We start from the raw sequence: 24,298 nt of genomic DNA on the forward strand, positions 1-24,298 counted from the left end.
AAGTTGGATACAAAGAAAGATTGACTTAGAATAAGGGAGTATAAAACCCAGTGCAAAAATCATTCATTCATTGGGCCAATATTTATTGAGTTCCTTGTAAGTGGCAAGCAATGTTCTAGGTGCTTTAGAAAAATCAGTGAACAAAACATTTTTTAAAATATTTATTTGGGGGCACCTGGGTGGCTCAGTGGGTTAAAGCCTCTGCTTTTGGCTCAGGTCATGATCTCGGGGTTCTGGGATCAAGCCCCGCATCAGGCTCTCTGCTCAGCGGGAAGCCTGCTCCCCCCCCCCTCCCCCTCCGCCACTCCCCCCGCCCCCCCCCCCGCCTCCTTGTGATCTCTGTCAAAAAAAAATAAAATAAAATATTTATTTTAATGAAGCTGATATTCCAGTGGAAAGAGATATGGTAATTATAACAAGTAAATTATATATTATACAGAGTGGGGTGAGAGGAATGAGGAAGGGGTTGTAGTTTTAAATAGGGTAGTTGGTAGAGGCCTCATTGAACAGGATAGAATCTAAGCAAAAGTTTGCAGGAAGTGAGAGAGTGGGTCAAGCAAGTATCTGGGGAAAGAGCTGTCTAGGTAAGTAAAATACCTGGCATGTTTGAGGAACAGCAAGGAGGCCAGTTAAGCAGAGAAAGGGGGAGTGAAGGTGGTATTAATGAAATAAGATGAAATCATACAGGAAATAAACACTCCTACTTAACATAAAAAGATGAAGAGTAAGCTCCATTCTCACTACATCTAGAAATTACAAAGAACTAAATTCTCTGTGTGTTTTATTTTCCTTTTTCCAAACTACATTATCCCCACAACACAATTATCGGTGCATTAAGCTTACTAGAGACTCAATAAATGTTTGTTGGTTGATTACAATGGACCATATTAGTGACTTTGACACATGTGTCATCTTTAGAAGCTTTCACTGCTGCTGCTGAAACCTTGGGAAGGAGTTTACTGAAAGAACGCTCAGTGAAGACACAGTGTAAAGGACTTGGAAAGTGGGTCAGAGGCTTTCTCATTCTGCACTCCTAGCCCCCCCTTTTTTTTAAGATTTATTTATTTATTTGACAGACAGAAATCACAAGGAGGCAGAGAGGCAGGCAGAGAGAGAGGAGGAAGCAGGCTCCCCACCGAGCAGAGAGCCCGATGCAGGGCTTGATCCCAGGACCCTGGGATCATGACCTGAGCAGAAGGCAGAGGCTTTAACCCACTGAGCCACCCAAGCACCCCAATGCCCTTTTAAAATAACACTGCCACTGAAAACTCAAAAGGTTTCTAAAAAGGTCATAGAGAGAAATTGCTACCATATATATGAGGAGTAATAATAAGGTAATATAACAAACATTCATACGAAGGAATGCTGTTCAAAAAAGCAGACTCCCCCCTAGGAGACTAAACACTTACTAAGGTTCTCTCCTTGACCAAATTCCAGCCAGGTTCCTCTGAGCAATCTTCTCCACTAGACAGGACTTAGGCTGGGCCTATCTTTTTTTTTTTTTTTTTTTTTACATTTTATTTATTTGAGAGAGAGAGAGAGAAAGAGGATAGAGTGAGAGGGAGAGAGAGAGAGCATGAGCTGAGGAGAAGGGCAGAGGGAGAAGCAGACTCTCTGGTGAACAGGGAGCCTGATGAGACAAATTATGCCATGAGCAGATATTCTTTAAGTGGCTAAACAAAGTTTAAAAAAGTAAGTAACAACAAAAGAAAATGTTTCTGGTACAGGACCATCAGTACAAAAAAATAGCGTATGCGTACCTGGATAATACACATGTTTTGCAATAGTGCAACTTTTAAGTACATATTGTTGACTGTCCATAGTCCATGCAGAGTTACGATTCCACACTTCAACAACATGCTGAGCAGGCCCCAATCCCAGGACTCTGGGATCATGACCTAAGCAGAAGGCAGATTCTTTTTTCTTTTTTAAAGATTTTATTTATTTATTTGACAGACAGAGATCACAAGTAGACAGAGAAGCAGGCAGAAAGAGAGGAGGAAGCAGGCTCCCTGTTGATCAGAGAGCCCGACGTGGGGCTCGATCCCAGGACCCTGGGATCATGACCTGAGCCGAAGGCAGAGGCTTTAACCCACTGAGCCACCCAGGCACCTCGGAAGGCAGATTCTTAACCGACTGAGCCACTCAGGTGCCCCAGCCTTGGCCTATTAAGACTTGAACAAAACACTAACATTTTCTTTTTCTTTTTTTTTTTAAGATTTTATTTATTTATTTGTCAGAGAGAGAGCGAGCACAGGCAGACAGAATGGCAGGCAGAGATAGAGGGAGAAGCAGGCTCCCCGACGAGCAAGGAGCCCGATGTGGGACTCGATCCCAGGACGCTGGGATCATGACCTGAGCTGAAGGCAGCTGCTTAACCAACTGAGCCACCCAGGTGTCCCAACACTAACATTTTCTAACAGCTCAAAGCTGTGTCCTTGGGATGACCCTAGCTACCTTTAAAGTGCCTGTCTGAGAAAACTCAAGGCTCCCAAGACGTTATTGTTTGTTCCAGCCAACACGTGAAGATAGAGCCTCTGTCTCATAGCCTCTGTGGGTGGACAGGAGCCTAACTGATAAGCACCAGTTACCACCCTTTCTCTGAAGTTTTGTAATCTTTCACTAACAGGACTCAGTGTGGCCCCTGCTCATCTCCCTCCCTATACCTACAGTCTCCCTTCCAAATGCCAAGTAACATCTATACAAATTGAAGTTTAATTCAGATTATGCTAGACTATTCCCTTGTGCAATAGTATATTACTGATTAAAAGTAAAACTTTAGTGCTAGCTTTGCTTATCTTTGACAATACTTAAATTTGTATGTAATTCTGCCACTGCTCTGTGTTTCTTTTTCTTTTTTGAAACTACCTTGAAAAAATTCATTTTCATACCTTCTTACTTCCTTACATCTCACTTTTTTCTTATTCTAAACAAACTAAATAATTTTTATTCCCTGTTAGGCAAGACAGGAAATTCAAAAACAATATAAGAAAAGAGAAACATATTTGACTACATAAAACAAACATTTTCAGATGGCAAAAAATAGAATTTTAGAAGTTAAAAAAAATAATACATGAGGAAAGCATCTGCCACTAATATGGCAGGCAAGATTGTGGTATGTATTGCAAACATACAAAGAGGTCTACAAGTTGGTAAGAGGTAAACAATTCAATATAAATACAGACTATATAATAGGCAATTCACAAAAGAGAAAGCAAGTGCCCATGCTCAAAGCAAAACAAAACAAAACATACATGAATGCAAATTTGGGGGCATTGGGTAAATGGGAAATTTCTACCTTTCTTTCAATTTTGTTGTAAACAGCTTTGAAAAAATAAAGTCTTTAAAAAATGAAATACGGGCGCCTGGGTGGCTCAGTAGGTTAAGCCGCTGCCTTCGGCTCAGGTTGTGATCTCAGGGTCCTGGAATGGAGTCCCACATTGGGCTCTCTGCTTGGAGGGGAGCCTGCTTCCTCCTCTCTCTATCTCTGTCAAATAAATAAACAAAATATTTAAAAATAAATAAATAAATAATAAAAATAAAAAATGAAATACACATGAAGAGATGCTCAATTCTAGCAGTAGTTTAAGCAAATGCAAATTAAGGAGATACCATTTTTCATCTTTCATATTAGCAAAAATTAATAAGACTGACAATGCAGGAGAAAACGAGGTAGAATGGATGGAGCTCTCTGGAACTGACTTTCAAACATTGTTGTAGTGTGCGAATGACTAAAAACTTTTTTTATTTTTATTTTAAAGATTTTATTTATTATTTGACAGAGAGAGATCACAAGTAGGCAGAGAGGCAGGCAGAGAGGCAGGCAGAGAGAGAGAGGGGGAAGCAGGCTCCCTGCTGAGCAGAAAACCTGACATGGGGCTCCATCCCAGGACCCTGGGATCATGACCTGAGCCGAAAGCAGAGGCTTTAACCCACTGAGCCACCCAGGTGCCCCTAAAAGCTTTTTTTTTTAAACAATTATCTATTAAGATTGATATGTAGATATATTGCCTAATTCAAAAATCCCACATTTGGAGATCTATTCTAAAGAAATGAAAATCAGTTATAAGGATATATGTATCAGGATGTTTAGCGCAGCATTGTTTGTAGTGGAAAAACAAAAAACAAAAATGGGGTAACCTAATGTTCTTCAATACCACTATGGTCATTTATTCAATTTAACATTGAATAAACTGTGGCACACTCATTCTATGGACTGTTTTGTGGCTACCAAAAGAAGAAATAATTACATCTGTATTGATTCAACTGGAAAATATCTATGATGTAAGTTTAAGTGAGAACAGAAAGTTGCAAAGTAATATCCATGGACTAACCACATTTTTTATTTTTTTATTTTTTTTAAGATTTTATTTATTTATTTGTTCGAGAGAGAGAGAGCGCATGAGCACAGGCAGACAGAGTGGTAGGCAGAGGCAGAGGGAGAAGCAGGCTCCCCGACGAGCAAGGAGCCCGATGTGAGACTCGATCCCAGGACGCTGGGATTATGACCTGAGCCAAAGGCAGCTGCTTAACCAACTGAGCCACCCAGGTGTCCCACCACATTTTTTATTTTTAAAGATTTAATTTATTTTAGAGAGAGAGAGAGAGCACAACCAGGGAGGGGGAGCAGTAGGTAGAGGGAGAAGAAGAAGCAGATTCCCTGCTGAGTGGGGAACCCTGCATGCCACTCCATTCTAGGACCCCAGGATCACAACCCCAGCTGAAGGTAGATACTTAACAGACTGAGTCACCCAGGTGCCCTAACCACATTTTAAATTTTTATTTATTTATTTTAAAGATTTTATTTATGAGAGAGAGCACGCATGAGAGGGGAGAGTTCAGAGGGAGTAGGACACTCCCCACGGAGCAAGGAGCCCGATGCAGGACTGATTCTAGGACTCCATGATCATCACCCAAGCCGCAAGCAGTTGTCCAACCACCTGAGCCACCCAGGCATCCCATAATGACTTTTTTAAAGATTTTATTTTATTTTTATTTTTTTGACAGAGAGAGACCACAAGTAGACAGAGAGGCAGGCAGAGAGAGAGAGGGAAGCAGGCTCCCTGCCGAGCAGAGAGCCCGACGCGGGACTCGATCCCACGACCCCGAGATCATGACCTGAGCCGAAGGCAGCGGCTTAACCCACTGAGCCACCCAGGTGCCCCTAATGACTTTTTTAAAATAAAAATCCCAAGTACTCAAATACATTTGCATTTGTATGATTACAATGTGGAAGCCTGCTGACTAATCTGACTAAACTGTTAGCATTAATTACATCAAGAGGGGATAATGAGAGAATTAATTAGTCTTTTCCTTACTTATCTGTATTGTTTCACTTTTTTTTAAAGATTTTATTTATTTATTTATTTGACACAGAGAGAGAGAGATCGCAAATAGACAAGAGAGGTAGGCAGAGAGAGGGGGAAGCAGGCTCCTGGCTGAGCAGAGAGCCTGATGCGGGGCTTGATTCCAGGACCCTGAGATCATGACCTGAGCCAAAGGCAGAGGATTAACCCATTGGCCACCCAGGCGCCTCTTCACTTTTTTTTTTTTTTTAAGGATTTTATTTATTTATTTGCCAGAGAGAGAGTACACAAGCAGGGGGAATAGCAGGCAGAGGGAGAAGCAGGCTCAATCCCAGGATCCTAGGACCACGACCAGAGCCAGAAGCAGATGCTTAGTTGACTGAGGCATTGAGTGTCTGTATATTGTTTCACTTGTGATAGTGAGCCTGTATTAATTTTGTAACTTTAAAACTTCAGTATATAACATATATGTTAATATATATAATATATATTACAATTACATATTTATATGTCTTTTATAGATTTATATTCAATATAGTATATGTTAATGTAAGTAATATATTTATATTGCTATACAAATATAACATACATATATCATAATGTAACATATATAACAATTTAAAACATATAAAAAATAATCAAGTTTTCATAAAGGTTTTGAAGCCTAAAAGATACTTGTGCTATATCCATACAATTGAGTTTTATTTGGCAAAGAAAAGAATGAAATACTGATGCATGCTACAACTCGTATGAACCATAAAAGTGTAATGCTAAGTGAAAAAGCCAGTCACAAAGAATCACATATTGCATGATTCCATTTATATGATATTCACAGAACAGGCGAATCTATAGACAGATCAGTATGTTAGAAAGTCAGATGGGATGGGCAATAGAGAGTGACTTCTGATTGGTAAGAATTTCTTTTTTGGAGTGATGAAATGCTCTAAAATTGATTATAGTGATGGTGCAAATCTCTGTGAATAAACTAAAAACCACTGTACTGTACATTTCAAAACACTATTTTAAAAAATTTTATCCACTATTAACACCTGTCTTATTCAGCCTCAAAAGACTAATATTTGGCATCTTTGAATAAAATTGAAGAATGAGCCCCAGATTCTAAAGACAATTCCAAAAATAGAAATCTTAAGGTATAGTTTTAAGAAACTACTCTAAAGAGGATATCTCGGTTTTGGATGTGTACATTCTCCTGTGTTTAAAAATATTTCACATAATTTATAAAATGTAACACGAAATGCATAATGATTACACCGAACCACACACATTTCAGTGTCCTGATTTTTCCACCCCCTTCCCAGAGGACTGAAGTTTATACACCTTCTGACTCATTTAGTTTTAGAATTCTTTGACCGATTTGCATAACTATTTAAATAACTATTTCTTAGGGGCGCCTGGGTGGCTCAGTGGGTTAAGCCGCTGCCTTCGGCTCAGGTCATGATCTCGGAGTCCTGGGATGGAGTCCCGCATCGGGCTCTCTGCTCAGCAGGGAGCCTGCTTCCTCCTGTCTCTCTGCCTGCCTCTCTGCCTGCTTGTGATCTCTCTCTGTCAAATAAATAAATAAAATCTTTAAAATAAATAAATAAATAAATAAATAAATAAATAAATAATAAATAAATAACTATTTCTTAATATTTGCAAAGTGTACTGAGTATACCAAGAAATGAAAATACCTGAAAAGATTTTCCTGGCTCTCCAAAATTTGGTTATTAAAGACAGTCTTCTTAATGAACATTAATGAACAATAACTTAATGGATTAAGAAGAGCCATTCAACTGTATTGGGATGAGATAACATCCTTCCTTAGATCAATGAAAAATAGATTATAGACTCTTAATAAACTTTATTTTTAAATGAATAAATTCTCACATAGGAACAAATGTTTGCTTGCATTTTGCTCTAAGATATTTTGGCGAAGGCTTAAGCCATCAGCGCCGCTGGTGTAGTGGTATCATGCAAGATTCCCATTCTTGCGACCCGGGTTCGATTCCCGGGCGGCGCAGCTCAATTTTCACTCCCGCCGTCTACAAAATGAGGTGATTTGAACACTTTTAATAAGTCTTTCTTCCTCACGAAACACTGGAGATTTTTAATTTCCATGAGTATTTCTATTTCATTATAATTCACTGTTGAAACATTCGAATCTAGAGCTTGAAGATAAAAAACTTTACGCAACTCCTGAAAGAGTTAATTCTTACGCCTGCGCAGTCTGATACACCCTTGGTGTCGGCTAGAAGAGCGGCTGCGCAACAAGTGACCCTATGGCTTGAGGGAGGTTGAAAGTGCAAGATTATTCTGCGCCTGCGCGGTCCGGGTCACTTCGCTGGCTGCTTCTGAGCTCCCGGCTCGCCGCCATCTTGTATTGGGGCTTCATTGTTCGCGCTGCGCCGGTCCGTTTAGTGTAATTGCCGCGGAAGGAGGAGGCGGAGTAACCTCCGATCAGGCCAGAAACCCCGCTATTCCGCAGCCATAACCGCTCAAAAGATTTGGGAGGTAGTAAAAATTAGGGAGCTGGACCCCGAGGCGCCGGCGCGACAGCAGCAGCCATGGAGGACGAGATGCCCAAGACTCTGTGAGTCTGGGGCAGCGATGAGGGGGGCGGGATGGTGGTCGTCCCGGAGGGAGGCCTCGGCTCGGCGCGCTCCCCAGCCTATTGTTCTCTGTGGACGCCGCAATATCTTGGCTCTTCTTGGCGCACACCTGGATGCTTAGGACCGAGCCCCGGGCTTGAGAGGACAAGGTGGAGGGAGAGGGGGCTTAGCCCTCTTAATTAATCCCGTCACCTTAACTATGCGATAGCGTGGCCTTTGGCCTCGCTGCGGGCCCTCTGTGGTCCTAGGCCTGGGGAAAAGACTTTTTCATTCAAACCTCTTTTCAGAACTCGGTGAACCTTCTTTTTTGTCCCATGCTTTCCTTCTGTGTGTTTCCCGTTCCCCCCACTTCTTGATTAATCTCTTGATCTTTATAGCCATCCCTTTCATTTTACTTTGATTTGTTCCAGAAACTCTCCCTGTTCCTTTCATTTTCTTCTCGTTGATAGGAGTTTTTATCTTGAGGCTGCTTGTGCTCGGTTTTCAGTGAGATAAACTTTATTCTCGCAGTTGCCAGCTGGAAAAAAGCCAAATAGTTTCCCTTAACCTCTCTGGCTTTCCTTCTGTAGTACCCCTCCCCCGACCAAAAAGCCGAAAACCCGGCACCGTAAGGATTTTGAAACTGCCTTTTCTTTCTTTCTTTTTTTTTTTTTTTTTTAAATGGAAATCTCACCCGGAGGTATATATAAATCTCTCAGCCGAGGGGAAGTGGATTTGATACATTTTTATCATCGCTTGATACTTTAGTGATTGACATGTTGCTGAACGAGCGGACAGTAGCAACAGTTGATAAATACCTTTACAGATTCAGTCACTTCTGAGAGTTGTTAGTGTTTAGTGATCTCAGCTGGGGATATTTTCTTTGTGGAGTAGCTTCCCCCACAGCATTCTCCTTTGTTTTTCCAAAGTATTCTCAAAAGAGGTGATCTTGTCTTTGTTGCTTTTCTCTAAAAGGAGAAAAGGCCTGATGAATTTTTGACCTTTTTGTTTTTATTCTTAGCATACTGGCGATTTGAGAACGCCATGCGTTAAAAATACAGTTTTAGATTTCTTTCTGCAACTTTTTATATTGCAGTTGTTATGAAGAAAACGTAATCGATTATTTTTACACCCTGAAAAGTGTCCGTCTTTATCTGTGTGAGAAACATAGTCACTCCTGTTTCTTCAGAGATTAGTAAACTTTTTGCAAGCTTATCTAATAATCTGTTACCTTGTCTTTTTAATAGGATGCAAGAATTAGTGGGTGTCCCTTGTTTTTTTGAAAGATTATATCTATAGATTAATATTTCCTAAAAAACTATTAGCCTCATAGGCTTTATGGAAATCATTTTTTCCCTTTACTCTTTTCTAGAAGTATGACAGCCAGCAGAATATTGGATTAAGCACTGATCATTTTTTATAATGTCTTTACATTTAAGATTCTTACATGATTGTGAAATTTTTAATTTCAGAAACTGCCAGAAATATCTGGGAACTTAACCTTTTTATTACGTTGATTTGGGAATGTCAAATAATGAAGACAACCTCAGCTTTTCTCAGGCCAGTCTACAAAAGCAGGTAGTTAAATTGTACTAGCTTGGGGATAGGGGACCAACTGTTGCAGGAGAAATAATAAAGGAAATTTTATTCACTTATTGAATGTTTTGATTGCCAGGTTCTGTGTTAAATGCTTTACGTGCTTGTTTAATCTTCATCAGAACTCTGCAATAAAGGGTCCATTCTGCAGCTCAGGAAAAGCTAAGCTTAAAAGTTTAAATAAGTCACCCAGGGTCATATACCTTTTTGTTCCTCATCCTGCAATTCTGCTGTCCTCTTTAACTCTTACTGCTAAATGTGCTTTGTATTCTTCACTAGAACACCCCATCCAAGAATCTCTTCCCTAAAGTAGTCCATGTTCTAACTGCCTATTATCTCCCTTCTTTCTACCTCCCTCAACCAAAACTCCTCATTCTTCAGTGAAACCTGTCTTGTTTAAATGTGAGTAGGTGTAAATCACTAAGTTTTACCAGCATTGTTTGTTTTACCAGCGGTGTTTTTACTTTTTATATAAAATATTTGTTTTAATGACCCGCAAGTCAGGGTCTTTCAGTATGTTATTACCAGTATGTAGTCTACGGTAAGCGATCAGTAAATTTGTTTTTAAAGCTGGTACAATTCCAAGCAATGAGTCAAGATTTTTACATTCTTGAGGGAAAGGTAGTCGAATCTCAGTATCACCTGTGTATGTAAATGGCTCAGAGGAGATAACTTCATTTGTCATAGGTTAGTGTTCAGCATTAAGTTAGAGATTGCCAGTGTTCAATTCCTTGTCAGCAGGATTTTGGGGACATATTATGAAAACTGGTTTGATTTGGGGTATATTTTGAAAATAGAGCAAAAAATTACCTATAGACTGGATGTGGGGTGTGAGAATGAAATCAGTAAGTAGGTTTGCTTACAAATTTGTCGTATCAGTCATCTACAATGTTAGTTTGGGGCTCCTGGGTGGTTCTGTAGGTTAAGCCGCTGCCTTTGGCTCAGGTCATGATCCCAGAGTCCTGGGATGGACTCTTGCTTAGTGAGGAGCCTGCTTCTCTGCCTGCTGCTACCCCGCCCCCCGCCGCTTGTACTCATTCTCTCTCTCTCTGACAAATAAATAAAATCTTTAAATAAAATAAAATGTTAGTGTGTTGGGGGGTGGGCCTGGCTGGCTCAGTCAGTCGAACATGGGGACTCTTGATCTCCAGGTTGTGTAAGTTCAAGCCCCACTTTGGGTGTAAAGATTACTTAGAAATAAAATTTTAGAAATAAAATGTTTGTTGCAAAATATAAGTAAAAATGAGAATAGTCTTGAGAGCATGGATGTCTTAGGATGTCTTGGGGCGTATCATAACATACATTTGTTCAGTCTGGTTTATGTATATGGTCCGATCTCCCAAGTGAAGGAGGTGCCAGCTAATGAAAAATGGCTGTTTCAGCTATCAGAAAAGTAACAGTTGTTAATATAATAGTAAGTTTATGATGCTGGTGTACCGTTTACTATTGCACATAAATTCATAATCAGTGAAAGACATACACATTCCCCCCTAAATTAGAATCAGGTGAAATTGGTAATTTCTAAGCGGTTTGAAAAATGTTCAAAAGTAATTCTGAGAGAATACAGTTATCTCTTTAACAGTTATTTATAGAATACTTAAAATGTTTGAGGCAAGGCTCTCAACACTAAATATATAGTATGAGTAAAAATGAAAGTCTACCTCCCCCCTTTTTTTAAAGAGTTTAAGTAATCTCTACTCCTTATCTGGGGCTCAAACTCACGACCCCAAGATCAACAGTTGCATGTTCCTCTGACAAAGCCAACCAGGTGCCCCACTGAAAATCTCTACTCTTATGGAATTTATCATTACATAAAATCCTGTTTATGCTTTTCACTCATTTTCACAGAAGTTTTGTACCAAATTCTGCATTTTTATACAGTGATTGCAGCTCAAAACCCAATACAGTGTTCTGCTTTATAAATTTAGACTGTCAGATTTTCTAGAGCTACCCCAATAAAAATATTGTAAGGGTTTTGGATTCCAGTTTTATAACTCTTTGAACTTATCAGCTTCAAAAATGTGTATTAAATTGATGTGAAATCCTATCCCTGGCAGAACTGTCAACTGTTAACTGGTGCCATTAATGACTTTTCCATTGAATCTTCCCAGGTAGCTTTTTATTTTGAAAAATTAAAAACCAGAAAAGTAACAAAAATACTACGTTGAGGACTTAGGTACCTTTTGTGAGCTAATAACCAGTTGCCCATAGCCATACTTGCCTTATTTAGATATTCTTTTTTTGATGAACCATTTGAAAAGAACACTTCAGACCTAAGTACTTTATCATATATTTCCTAAAAACAAGACCATTCTCTTATATAACCACAATACAGTTGTCATATTAAGGTGACTGCATTGATACAGTATTGTTAGCTAATTGGGGTGCCTGGGTGGCTCAGATGGTTAAGCCTCTGCTTTCAGGTCAGGTCATGGTCCCAGCATCCTGGGATCGAGTCCTACATTGGGCTCTCCTGCTCAGCAGGGAACCTGCTTCTGCCTCTGCTGCTCTCCTGCTTGTGCTCTCTCTCTGTCAAATAAATAAAATCTTAAAAAAACAAACAAACAAAAAATCCCAGTATTGTTAGCTAATATACCAGTTACCCAAGGAAGACATTTTTTTAGTCCGTGGAAGTCTGTTTGCTTCAACAGCTAAGTCTCTTGTACTCCTCTCTTTACTTTACAGTTCTGCACAGATTGGGACATAATCTCAGTGGTGATACAATAAATATCAATATGGGATACTTTAATTCATGGTGGAACAGCTAAAAAGGGATATTTTAATATTTTTTTTAAAGCATTTTGAAAAATAAAAACTTGGCGGGGACCTGGGTGGCACTGTTGGGCAGCTGCCTTTGGCTCAGGTCATGATCCTGGAGTGCTGGGATCGAGTCCTGCATTGGGCTCTCCACGGGGAACCTGCTTCCCCTCTGACCTCCTCTCTCATGCACTCTTTCATTGTCTCTCTCTCAAATAAATAAAATCTTCTAAAGAAAAAGAAAAAAGAAAAAACTTGTAGAAATGTAAGAAAATTACATTTTTGTTTAGTGGTCTAGTATACATGACAGGGAACCTTGGCTTGCCACTGCTCCAGTATGTTTTTTTATCAGTTGGGATTTTTTTTTTAATGCAGGAAGCAAAAAAAATTTAAGCATAAAAGCTATTTATAAAATCAGGATATTGGGATACTCCCACATTTGCAGGAAGGTTATAGAACCTGGCTTAGAAAATGTTCAGGAAAACAAGACAGCTGTCAGGCCCACAGTCCTTACCAAGCCACAGACTGTCCTAGAAATGATGTTACTACCACATCCTCTGAGGACCAAATACCACAGCTTCCACTTTCACTGGACGTGGGACTCCACTGCTGTTTGCCACTAAAATGTATTTTCTTCTGTCTCTGCTTCTTTAATCCTCTCTTTGTCTTCTGTGTTCAGGTCCCGTTTCCCTAATCAGCCCAACCTGGATCACATGTAAGGGAGACTACAGAACCATATCAAGCCTTTTCAGCTTCTGTAGAGAAGTGAGCCTTGGCCATAGAGTGAGGATTTCTCTAAAAATAGGAAGAAAAATGTTTGGCAGAACCCCCCCACCCCCAAAAAATAATCCACTGTACCTGTAACAAATCTGTGTTGTTAATTGGAAATCCTTTGGCTTCAAAAACAGAATAGAGGGGCGCCTGGGTGGCTCAGTGGGTTAAGCCGCTGCCTTCGGCTCAGGTCATGGTCTCAGGGTCCTGGGATCGAGCCCCACATCGGGCTCTCTGCTCAGCAGGGAGCCTGCTTCCTCCTCTCTCTCTGCCTGCCTCTCTGCCTGCTTGTGATCTCACTCTGTCGGGTAAATAAATAAAAATCTTTAAAAAAAAAAAAAAAAAAAAAACAGAATAGAATGTAACAAAGTATGGAACAGCTAAAGAAACACAGGTACATAAAGATGAGAATGAGCTTTGTAAAGTATAGTGCATTCTACAAACTAAGAAACTTCTTTATTCTTCCATTGATAGTATGGTGAGTATAAAAAGAATCTGTAGTTTTCAAATTTGGGCTCTCTGTTTCCGATTAATTTATTTAACAGATAGAGTTGGAGAATAATAACATTAATTTGCTTCTAAAAATTTGAAGTAGGTATTAATGATTAACTTATTGGTGAAAAGCAAAACTCTAATGGATTATTTTTATTTGCATGAGGAGGGAAAAGATTTTGTCATTTGGTTTCTTGGATATGAACATATTATGTTACTTTAGTTTATTGTAATGATGTTGAAGGTTGAGAGCAAGTTGCTTGCGAAACATCCCCCTGAAGAGTTTTTCTCTAGACAGGTATATGTAGAGTTAATTGATACAGGCTCCTGGATCTTACAGTATACCACAGGTCACATTGAATAAACAGTTGTAAAGTAATACAAATCCTAGTGCTTTTTAAAGTCGATTTTTAAAATTACATATCTTCAAGTAGGTAATATCACTCAAAATATTTCTCAGAAAATTAGACGGTTTTGCAAAGAGTAAAAGAAATTCCTGGGGCGCCTGGGTGGCTCAGTGGGTTAAGCCGCTGCCTTTGGCTCAGGTCATGATCTCGGAGTCCTGGGATCGAGCCCCGCATCGGGCTCTCTGCTCTCTCGGGGAGCCTGCTTCCTCCTGTCTCTCTGCCTGCCTCTCTGCCTGCTTGTGATCTCTCTGTCAAAAAACAAAAAAAAGTGGCTGGCCTTAGTTTAAAAAAAGAAAAAAAAAAAAAAAGAAATTCCTTTCCCTAAATACTGCCCACTTGACGCTAGATTGTCGAGCTTTACCAAAATAGGTGTTAGAGCCATTTTTTTCATTTAGACATAAAGCAGTTCTGAGTTCTCTTACAGGCATTAAGAGTCAGGTGAAAATAGACATGGAAGAGTTCTAGAGATAGTACAGAGTTCTATAACCTTCGCCCAGGTTCCCTTAATGTTGACATCTTACATAACTGCAGTATGGTTATCAAAAGTAAGAAATTGACATTGTACAATACTATTAATTACAAGGTTTATTCCAGTATCCCCAGTTTTTCTGCTAATGTCCTTTCTCTATTCTGAGATCCAGTCCAAGATCCTACATTGCATTTTGTTGTCTTATCTCTTTATCCTCCTTTAATATGTGAGGGGATGCATTTCATGACTGTGGCAGTCTTGTGAGGGTAGTAGTTTTTCACTGTATAGTGGCTACCTTTTTTTTTTTGTCTTCAACACTGTTAATTAGAATTGAGTCAATAAGACTAACCTACACTCAAGAAGAGGGAAATTAAGCTTCACTTCATAGAGGGAGGTTTGGACATATGTTAAAACAACCAATTCATTGGTTAAAAACCAATCATTAAATATTTTAGAGGAGGCACTCCGAGGCTCTACACATACCCTATTTCTCCCTAAAATTTGCATCAACTGAAGATCAATGGGTGGATCTAATCAGTAGCAGTTACTACTGTGCTGGCTTTCTGGTGATTTTCCTCATTCCTTCTACATTGATTAATTAGAGTTCTCCCAGAAAAAGTTAACTCCTCTCCCCAAATCTAGGTTATAGTCAAGGATTAGTCATTGCGTTGGTTATCAGTGTCTTTCAGGTTTCTTTTACTCAAGAACAGTCCTCTCTTTTTAAGGATTTTTTTAGGACAATTTTTTTTTCAAGAGATCAAGTTGTCTTATATTCCCCATCTGAATTTGTATAATTATTTTATATGCCCAATATTCTATAAACTTTTTAAAAAGTTATTTATTAGAGAGTGCCCACACAAGCAGGGGGAGGGTCAGAGGGAGAGGGAGAAGCAGGCTCCCCACTGAGCAAGGACCCTGGATGTGGCACTCTGTCCCAGGACCCTGGGATCATGGCCTGACCTGAAGGCAGACATTGAACCAACTGAGCCATGAAGGCATCCCCCAGTATTCTACAACTTGGGTTTAAGTTTACGCTTAATTAGATTCAAGTCAGACTTCTTTTATATGAATACTTCATAGGTGGTATTGTATGATATATATTGTACATGGAAATGTCTATCTATAAAAATGATTTTAAAGTTCGATCACAGGGGTAAAACAGCCAGAGCTTTCTCTTTTAAGGTAGTTTTCCCTTTGCAGTGTTCAGTAATCTGTGTAATAACTTTGGCACCCTGCAAATACCATTTTCACACAGTCCGTTCACCTAATGGTTTTGTAGCTATTAATGATTCTTACCTGAATTAATCATTTCAATAGGGCTTTTGCATTGTTTACTAATTTAATTCTCTCTACACTTATTGACTAGCATTTTTCTGTAAAGGAGTTTTTCCCTCATCATCTAGGGCTGTTAGATTATACTACACTAGGGATGCCTGGGTGGCTTATTCGATTAAGCGTCTGCCCTCAGCTCAGGTCATGGCCCCAGGGTCCTGGCATCAAGTCCCAAATTGGGCTCCTTGCTCAGGAGAGTCTGCTTTTCTCTCGGACAAATAAAATCTTTAAAAAACAAAAAAACTGGGGCGCCTGGGTGGCTCATTGGGTTAAAGCCTCTGCCTTCAGCTCGGGTGGTGATGTCGGGGTCCTGGAATGGAGCCCCTCATTGGGCTCTCCGCTCAGTGGGGAGCCTGCTTCCTCCTCTCTCTGCCTGCCTCTCTGCCTACTTGTGATCTCTGTCTGTCAAATAAAATCTTTAAAAAAAAAAACAACAACTTATGCTATCCCTTAAAAAAAATTATACTACACTGGAGTTTCTACTCAAATCAAGATAAATGCCTAATTCTTTCCCTTTAATTACAGATACTCAGAATAAGGACATGATGTAGTAATGGCCTCCAATACTGGAAAAATTGTTGGTTTTATAGATGTTGAAGTTGATTTTGAATATTATTACTCTACCTGATCTTTAAATGTTTATTGTTCCTTAAGACTCATCCCTTCTCCCTTTGCCTTTTTAACCTATTCCAATGCCTTTGTATTTAGCACCCAGAGTTTGTCTCTTGACTGGGTAAGTGGAAGGAAGGAATTGGATCCATACTCTCAGGCATGTATGGATGTTTATTTTTCTGTGGAGAAAGTCCATATGTTTTATCACAGTCTCTGAAGGATTCTTGGATTCTTGGCAGAAAAATGAGAAACTATGGTTATTGGGAGACTACATTCTGACTTCAGAAGTGATAAACCTCAGGGGGCTCCTCTGGGTGCCTCAGTTGGTAGAGATAAGACCCTTAATCTGAGGGTGGTGAACTCAAGCCCCATATTGGGCATGGGGCCTACTTAAAAAAAAAAAAGAAGTGATAAAAGCCCAACTTAACAAGTCTAGAAGTAATTTCATTTCAAAATCCAATTTTGAGAAAATTTACTTAAAACTCTTTAAGAGGGGTGCCTGGGTGGCTCAGTGGGTTAAGCCGCTGCCTTCGGCTCAGGTCATGATCTCAGCGTCTTGGGATCGAGTCCCACATCGGGCTCTCTGCTCAGCGGGGAGCCTGCTTCCCTTCCTCTCTCTCTCTGCCTGCCTCTCTGCCTACTTGTGATCTCTGTCTGTCAAATAAATAAAATCTTTTAAAAAAATAATAAATAAACTCTTTAAGAAAGATTATCCCCGCTGTGTGGTTTTGGGTTTTTGTTTGTTTGTTTTTTAAGATTTTTATTTATTTATTTGACAGAGAGAACACAAGCAGGGGGAGTGGCAGGCAAAGGGAGAGGGAGTAGCACACTCCCGGGGCCCCCTGCTGTGTGGTTTTCTAATAAAGTATTTACCCTAAGTTTGTTAGTCACTGAGGCCTATTACCTGTTAAAGTCTCTCCTGGAATCCTTCTACTTCTCTACACTTCTACACTTATCACTGATTAGTGATATTCATGGTAAGGTTTCCCATCCCTTTGTGACCATATGCAATACCTAATAAGTGATTTACCCATGATTTTTCAAAAATATATTTATTGTGGGGGTGCCTGCATGGCTCAGATGGTTAAGCGTCTCCCTTTGGCTCAGGTCATAATCTCAGGGTCCTGGGATTGAGCCCCACATCAGGGGTCCCTGCTTGGTGGGGAGCCTGCTTCTCCCTCTCTCTCTACTGTTCCCCCTTGCTTGTGCTCTTGGCTCTCTCTGTCAAATAAATAAATAAAATCTTTAAAATACACACACACACACACACACACACACAGTGTAAACCGAAGTATACCTAAATTGGACAGTATAAAGGGAATTGTATGGATTAAAAATTGAGGAAATTTTAATGTTCTCAGTAATACTGAAGAAGTAGGAATAATTTCAAAGCTTCACAAGATTGATTGTATTAAATGTGCTATGTGTCTAATGACTCATTTGAGATTTTTAAAAAATTTTTTAAAGATTTTATTTTTGTGAGAGAAAGAGCACACATGGGTGCTTGTATGAGGGGGTGGGGCGTATCTGGTGGGGACAGGCAGAGGGAGAAGCAGACTCCCTGCTGAGTAGGGAGGGATCTTGATGTGGGACTTCTTCAGAGGACCTTGGAATCATGACCAAAGCCAAAGGCAGATGCTTAACCAACTGAGCCACCCAGATGCCCTCATTTGAGAGTTTTTGAAAGCAGATCTTCCTAAGGTAAGCCTACAGACTTAGAAACACCAGGCTTATTTTACAAAACCTTGACTAAATAAACATACACACAGGATTCCCCTTTACTACTGATGTCCATGAGATGACAAGTAGCGTGTCATGTATCTGCTTTGAAAGAAATTTTGAAGTTTTGGCAAACTTTTGGAACCTGTTCCGGTGGTGTAGTTCAGTGCAGAGATCTGTCTATTCCCCAGATTTCCTTTTCAGTAAGCAACTTTAGAAACTGATGCAAAGGAGCAAATTTAAAATGGTAAGTTGTTTTTCTTTGTGTTTCAGATATGTCGGCAACCTTTCCAGAGATGTGACAGAAGCTCTAATTCTCCAGCTGTTTAGCCAAATTGGACCTTGTAAAAACTGCAAAATGATTATGGATGTAAGGGTATTTTACTTAGTTAACTTTCTTCCTCTCTTTTTTTTTTTTTTTTTTTTTTAAGATTTTATTTACTTATTTGACAGACAGAGATCACAAGCAGGCAGAGAGGCAGGCAGAGAGAGAGAGGAGGAAGCAGGTTCCCTGCAGAGCAGAGAGCTTGATGCGGGGCTGGATCCCAGGACCCTGAGATCATGACCCGAGCTGAAGGCAGAGGCTTTAACCCACTGAGCCACCCAGGCGCCCCAACTTTCTTCCTCTTTAATGGATTAGTTAACTCCATTACTTCCAGGAGCTCTCTCTTTTTTTTTTTTTTTTAAAAGAGCAGTTTTATTTTTTAAGTATGTTCTACACTCAACATGGGGTTCAAACTCATGACCCTGAGGTCAAGAGTTGCATGCTTTACGAACTGAGCCAGCCAGGTGCCTCTCTTCCAGGAACTCTTAAATTAGTTTATATAGGGGTGCATGACTGGCTCAGTAGGAAAAGCATGGGACTCTTGATCTTGGAATCATGAATTTGAACTCCACATTGGGTGAAGAGATTACTAAAAAAATTAAACTTAAAAACTGCAGGGTCATTCATTTTTTTTTTTAAAGTAGTTTATACATTCTAAATTCCTAGTAATTTTAGTGAATTTAAGTCAGTCTTAGCCACTGAGTTTAGCTTATTTTACTAATAAATAAAGGAGGAAGAGAATAGAACTAAATCATTTTTAGAGCAAATAAGAACTATATGTAGGCTCTTGTTTTAAGGTACATTGAGGTATCAGGATTGTTTCATATGTGGTGTCAGTTGATTGGCTAATCTGGAATTCAGTTATTACAATTACATTGGGAAATAAGGTAAAAAAAAATAATAAACTGTGAAAGTGTTTAAGTGTGTGGGTGTAAGTGTTTTTAACCTTTAAATGCCCTTTAAAGCTTTTCTTGCATTGTGGCAGTTCCTGTCCATCAGACCTTACCATATAGAAAAACATTGCATCATTCATCTGTAATTGCTGTTAACCCTGAATCATAGTGTGTATAAAAAGACAAATCTAGGGGCACCTGGGTGGCTCAGTTATTAAGCGTCTGCCTTAGGCTTAGGTCATGATCCCAAGGTCCTGGGATCGAGCCCTGCATTGGGCTCCCTGCTCCATGGGAAGCCTGCTTCTCCCTCTCCCACTCCCCCTGCTTGTGTTCCCTTTCTTGCTGTGTCTCTCTCTGTCAAAAAAAAAAAAAAAAAAAAGGACAAGTCTAAATTCCAGTCTTTTCATACTGTTGGACTGTTGGACTGATGTTCATAGTTATGAATTTTATACTCTCTGGGTTATGAAGCCTGGTAGTATGAATGCTTAGATCTTTTTATCTAACAGGTGCAGTTTTTTCTGGGTACAAATCATGTAAAATTAAGATTCTTTTTTCATTTGTGCTGAAATCTTGGCTACTTTATGTAACCACATTCTAATGCTTGACAACATTGACCTTTGTAATAGAATTACCATTAAGTGTAGTGTTAGTTTGAATTATGTAATTTTTAAAACTTTTTTTTTAATTTATTTATTTGACAGACAGAGATCACAAGTAGGCAGAGAGGCAGGCAGAGAGAGAGGAAGGGAAGCAGTCTCCCTGCTGAGCAGAGAGCCCGATTCGGGGCTTGATCCCAGGACCCTGAGATCATGACCTGAGCTGAAGGCAGAGGCTTAACCCACTGAGCCACCCAGGCGCCCCTAAAACATTTTTATATTATCTACTTTTTTAAAAAGATTTTTAAAGATTTAATTTAGGGAGGGAGAGGGAGAGAGCCCACCACGCAGAGGTGCAGAGCCCGCCACAGCGCTTGATCCCAGGACCCTGAGATCATGACCTAAGTAGGATGATTAACCGACTAAGCCATACAAACGCCCCTCTTTAATGTTTTTAAAATAAAATGATTCTCTCAGTATTAAAAATTATAAAAATTCCTCCTCACTCTAACATTCTTAAAAATCATTGCCAGTGACTTTTTTTTTTTTTAAAGATTCCATCTATTCACTTAACAGACAGAGATCACAAGCAGGCAGAGAGACAGGCAGAGAGGGGGAAGCAGGCTCCCAACGGAGAGAGAGCCCAACGTGGGGCTCGATCCCAGGACCCTGGGATCATGACCTGAGCCGAAGGCAGAGGCTTAAACCACTGAGCCACCCAGGTGACCCTGCCAGTGACTTTTTTATTTTTTTATTTTTATTTATTTATGTATTTATTATTTATTTATTTGACAGACAGAGATCACAAGTAGGCAGAGAGGCAGGCAGAGAGAGAGAAGGAAGCAGGCTCCCCACTGTGAAGAGAGCCCGATGCGGGGCTCGATCCCAGGACCCTGGGATCATGACCTGAGCCGAAGGCAGAGGCTTAACCTACTAAGCCACCCAGGCGCCCCAGCCAGTGACTTTTTTAAAGGATTAATTGTCCTTGTAACAAAATAGTAATTTCTTTATTCTAATGTCATTCGATTTTGAATTTTGATTTCACATTTTGAATTCTGCTTAGAGGTTTATGGAAAGTGTTAAAAAATGGAGTCCAAGTCATTTTGTATTTTGCAGATAGGTATAAAATATGGGGTGTTTTTCCTTCTTTAATTTACAATAAAGCATCCAAGCTGCACTTATCAGACCTTAATTACTTGGAACACCAGAAAAGAGAATTTTTAAGAGATGATAAGCAAAAAATTGATGTCAGAAAGTCCACATTCTGAAACCTGTTCTAAAAACTTTGTTTATCGGAAAACCTCTTCAGTTTTCAGAACCTGAAATATGTTTAAGAAGGTTGGCTTGATATTTTCTGCTACTTAGCAAGTTAGAAGCAGCAAGGATATGTGTACATTGATAGCAGTAAAAGGTAACATTTATCAGGGAAGGGAGATGGGACCGTGGGTGGCTCAGTTGGTAAGCGTCTGCCTTCAGTTCAGGTCATGATCCCAAGGTTCTGGGGTAGAGTCCCACGTCCTCCTTGCTCAGCAGGAAGCCTGCTTCTCCCTCTCCTACTCCCTCTGCTTGTGTTCTGTCTCTTGCCATCTCTCTCTGTCAAATAAATAAATAAAACCTTAAAAACAAAACAACAGGTAAGGGAGAGGAAAGATCATTAAAAGCCAGTACTGAGACTTGAAAGTTTAAGAGTCTAGTCAAACTCCACTAACATCTGTTAGTTAAAGAGTTATATGAGGAATGTGTATTTGGTTTCTATATGCATCCATCCACAATTAGGATAATCATTAATATAAGATTAAATTATATGTAGTAATATACAATAACTTGTTGAAGAAGACAGTGTTCTTTAAAACCATTCAATTTTTTAAAGTGTCTACTTCCTAATCTAAAGATTAACTTGTGGACTAGACCCCTTCATTTTCCTTGGCCTGATATTTGGGATATATAAAACTTCACAGAATTTTAAGGTAATGGGAGTATACAACTTAAATTCGGCTTTTGTGTTTCTTCAACAGACAGCTGGAAATGATCCATATTGTTTTGTGGAGTTTTATGAGCATCGTCATGCAGCTGCAGCACTGGCTGCTATGAATGGGCGGAAGATAATGGGTAAGGTAAGCTGTCATATTTAAAGAAGGTGACTTGAAAATTTTAAGTTGTATATAGTTTTTTTTTTTACTATTCCTTTCTTTCTTTCATTATTGAGCGTGCACATAAGCGGGGGTACCGGGGAGGGCAAGGGAGAGGGAGAATCCCAAACAGCCTCCATGCTCAGTGCAGAACCCAACATGATCTCACAACCCCAAGATCATGACCTGAGCCAAAATCAAGAGTCTGACACTTAACCAACTGAGCCACCCAGATGCCCCCAATTTGATTACCTTTTAGAGGCATTATATCACTTCATAGCAGAAGATCACATTTAATATTTAAAAGATGGAATAAAGCTTTTTAGAGGGCATTGTTTATGTTGGTATTCTTCAAGATTCCTCACACATGGTAAATACTAAAATATTTGTTGAATTACTCAAGCTTGGATAAAATCTCTAGAACTTTGGGTACTAATGGGGAAGAATAAAAAGAAAGAAATGATTGTTACTTTAGGTAAGAAAGGTTATTTGAATGTTAACAGAGAAGTGTGTAAGATTAGGATTTGCGAGCATTTGAGGAAGTATAGGTTTAAAGGTGAGTATTGAAACTTTGGCCAGAGCTGTTATCCTCTTGAATGTTTCATCTCCAGCATTTGCCTTCCTGTGTGTTTATAGATGCAAATCTTGTAATACATGATTTTGAGCTTTATTTTTATGGAGCATAAATGTAGAAACATTTTTTTAGGAAGTCAAAGTGAATTGGGCAACAACCCCCAGCAGTCAAAAGAAAGATACAAGCAGTAAGTATATTTTATACTCTTTGAATATTTGTTTTTATTATACACAGTAGTTTTATTGTAAAGCATATAAACATCATTCATGTTTGCAGTAATGTTTTGATCGTTATCCTAAGATATGATTGAATGTGTTTGTGTTAATAAATTTAAGAACAAATCTAATCTTTGTCATCAGGTAGTACCGTTGTCAGCACACAGCGTTCACAAGGTAATTGTATCTTCTTAAACATAAAATGAAATCTCTTGAAAGGGTATTCACTAACCACTTGAAGTTTTTTTGTTTGATATTGGGGGGTGGTGGGAGGGAGGGGGTCGTATTTCTGTTTGTCTCTCTGGCAGTATTTTTCCCCCTTCTTCCCAACGTTGACCAAATGTGGCTTGTCCACTACTTTGGTACTATTTCAAGCTCTCTGACCCCCTTGGTAGCAGCTGATGCCTTAGAAATACTTTCACCTTTCACCAACTAAAGGGCAAGATACCCTGCTTTCTTGAGGTCACGATCTGTGCTGCATACCAGATCTGCCGATTGCTTGAGTTGCTCCCAAAACAGCATTTCCCAAATGGCAACCCAGTATGTTGCTTAAAGCCTGCCAGATGGGGGTCATTTTTCTTTCCAAATATACTTTGTCAAAGTTGATGTATGTGTTCCTTTTAAAGTGTTGATCCAACTATTTTGTATTTTTAAAGTGTTTCTTTTTTGAATGTTGTCTTTAAAAAAAAAAAAAAAACTTCACATATGGAATCGTTATTTCTCTCCAATGCTTTTTTGATGGCTCTGATATAAAGTGAAGGGATTACTGTTTTCATTCTGTTGCCTTCAGTCTTAGTTCACTTGCACATGGATTCACATAAACTGAATGGTGTAATGTCTGGGCAACCAAAACTGTTGGCTTTTGAGAAAACTGTCAAATACTTTAACATCAAACTGTTGCATTGCAAGGTATTTCTTTGATTGTTCTTCACAAAATATGGTTAAACCAAGTATATTATGTAGCTAGCTTCAGCAAATTATCTTAACTGAGGCAAATCTAGTCTACATAACTCACAGTAACCACTATTTTATTTTAATTTTAAAACCTTAATGTAGTGGTAAACTGGATAAATGTAATCACTATTAGATGGTAATTAAGTCATTAATTTTTTTTGCAAAGCTTGTTATATATTATTAGTTTATTTTCTTAGACCAGTGTAATAATTGGCTGTAAGTGGAAATATAATTGTCAGTTTCCAGTTAGAGATAGCAGTCTTTAAGAGAATCTTTCCTATATTATCACCTTCATTCATTATAAAATTTATAGGATCTGTATAGATATAGGCTAGTGTTATACTTAATCCATAAATTAAGATTATTTTATTGAATAGATTTTAGTATATTTTAAATTCTAAAATTTTATTTTTCTTTTCACTTCCCCCTCCTTCCCCTTATAAGATCATTTCCATGTCTTTGTTGGTGATCTCAGTCCAGAAATTACAACTGAAGATATAAAAGCTGCTTTTGCACCATTTGGAAGAATATCGTAAGTAACAGAAGATAAATTTAAATGGATT

The 24,298-nt window shown here is 39.1% G+C and overlaps 1 protein-coding gene and 1 non-coding gene across 19 annotated transcripts in view; both read left to right on the top strand.

Annotated features, from left to right (window-relative positions):
* The first annotated feature begins 7,255 nt into the window (after positions 1-7,255).
* Positions 7,256-7,326, top strand: TRNAG-CCC (transfer RNA glycine (anticodon CCC)). The gene has a single exon. It is a non-coding gene; the product is annotated as a tRNA-Gly (tRNA).
* Positions 7,327-7,638: 312 nt separating this feature from the next.
* TIA1 (TIA1 cytotoxic granule associated RNA binding protein) overlaps positions 7,639-24,298 on the top strand; it is a 30,533-nt gene continuing 13,873 nt past the window's right edge. Inside the window, exons 1-7 of one of the 18 annotated variants that reach the window (XR_007129992.1) lie at positions 7,639-7,896; positions 9,367-9,472; positions 18,323-18,419; positions 21,879-21,977; positions 22,699-22,753; positions 22,926-22,958; positions 24,180-24,267. Coding sequence is in view for 16 of the 18 variants with exons in the window: in XM_047744857.1 (XP_047600813.1) it covers positions 9,429-9,472; positions 18,323-18,425; positions 21,879-21,977; positions 22,699-22,753; positions 22,926-22,958; positions 24,180-24,267 (422 nt within the window). In the remaining 2 variants the exon portion in view is untranslated. Of the gene's footprint in view, positions 7,897-9,366; positions 9,473-18,322; positions 18,426-21,878; positions 21,978-22,698; positions 22,754-22,925; positions 22,959-24,179; positions 24,268-24,298 lie in introns of those variants that run through there. The other 17 variants (XR_007129991.1, XM_047744857.1, XM_047744856.1 and 14 more) reach the window with 17 other exon arrangements.

Source organism: Lutra lutra, chromosome 9, assembly GCF_902655055.1.
Source record: "Lutra lutra chromosome 9, mLutLut1.2, whole genome shotgun sequence".
NCBI lineage: Eukaryota > Metazoa > Chordata > Mammalia > Carnivora > Mustelidae > Lutra > Lutra lutra.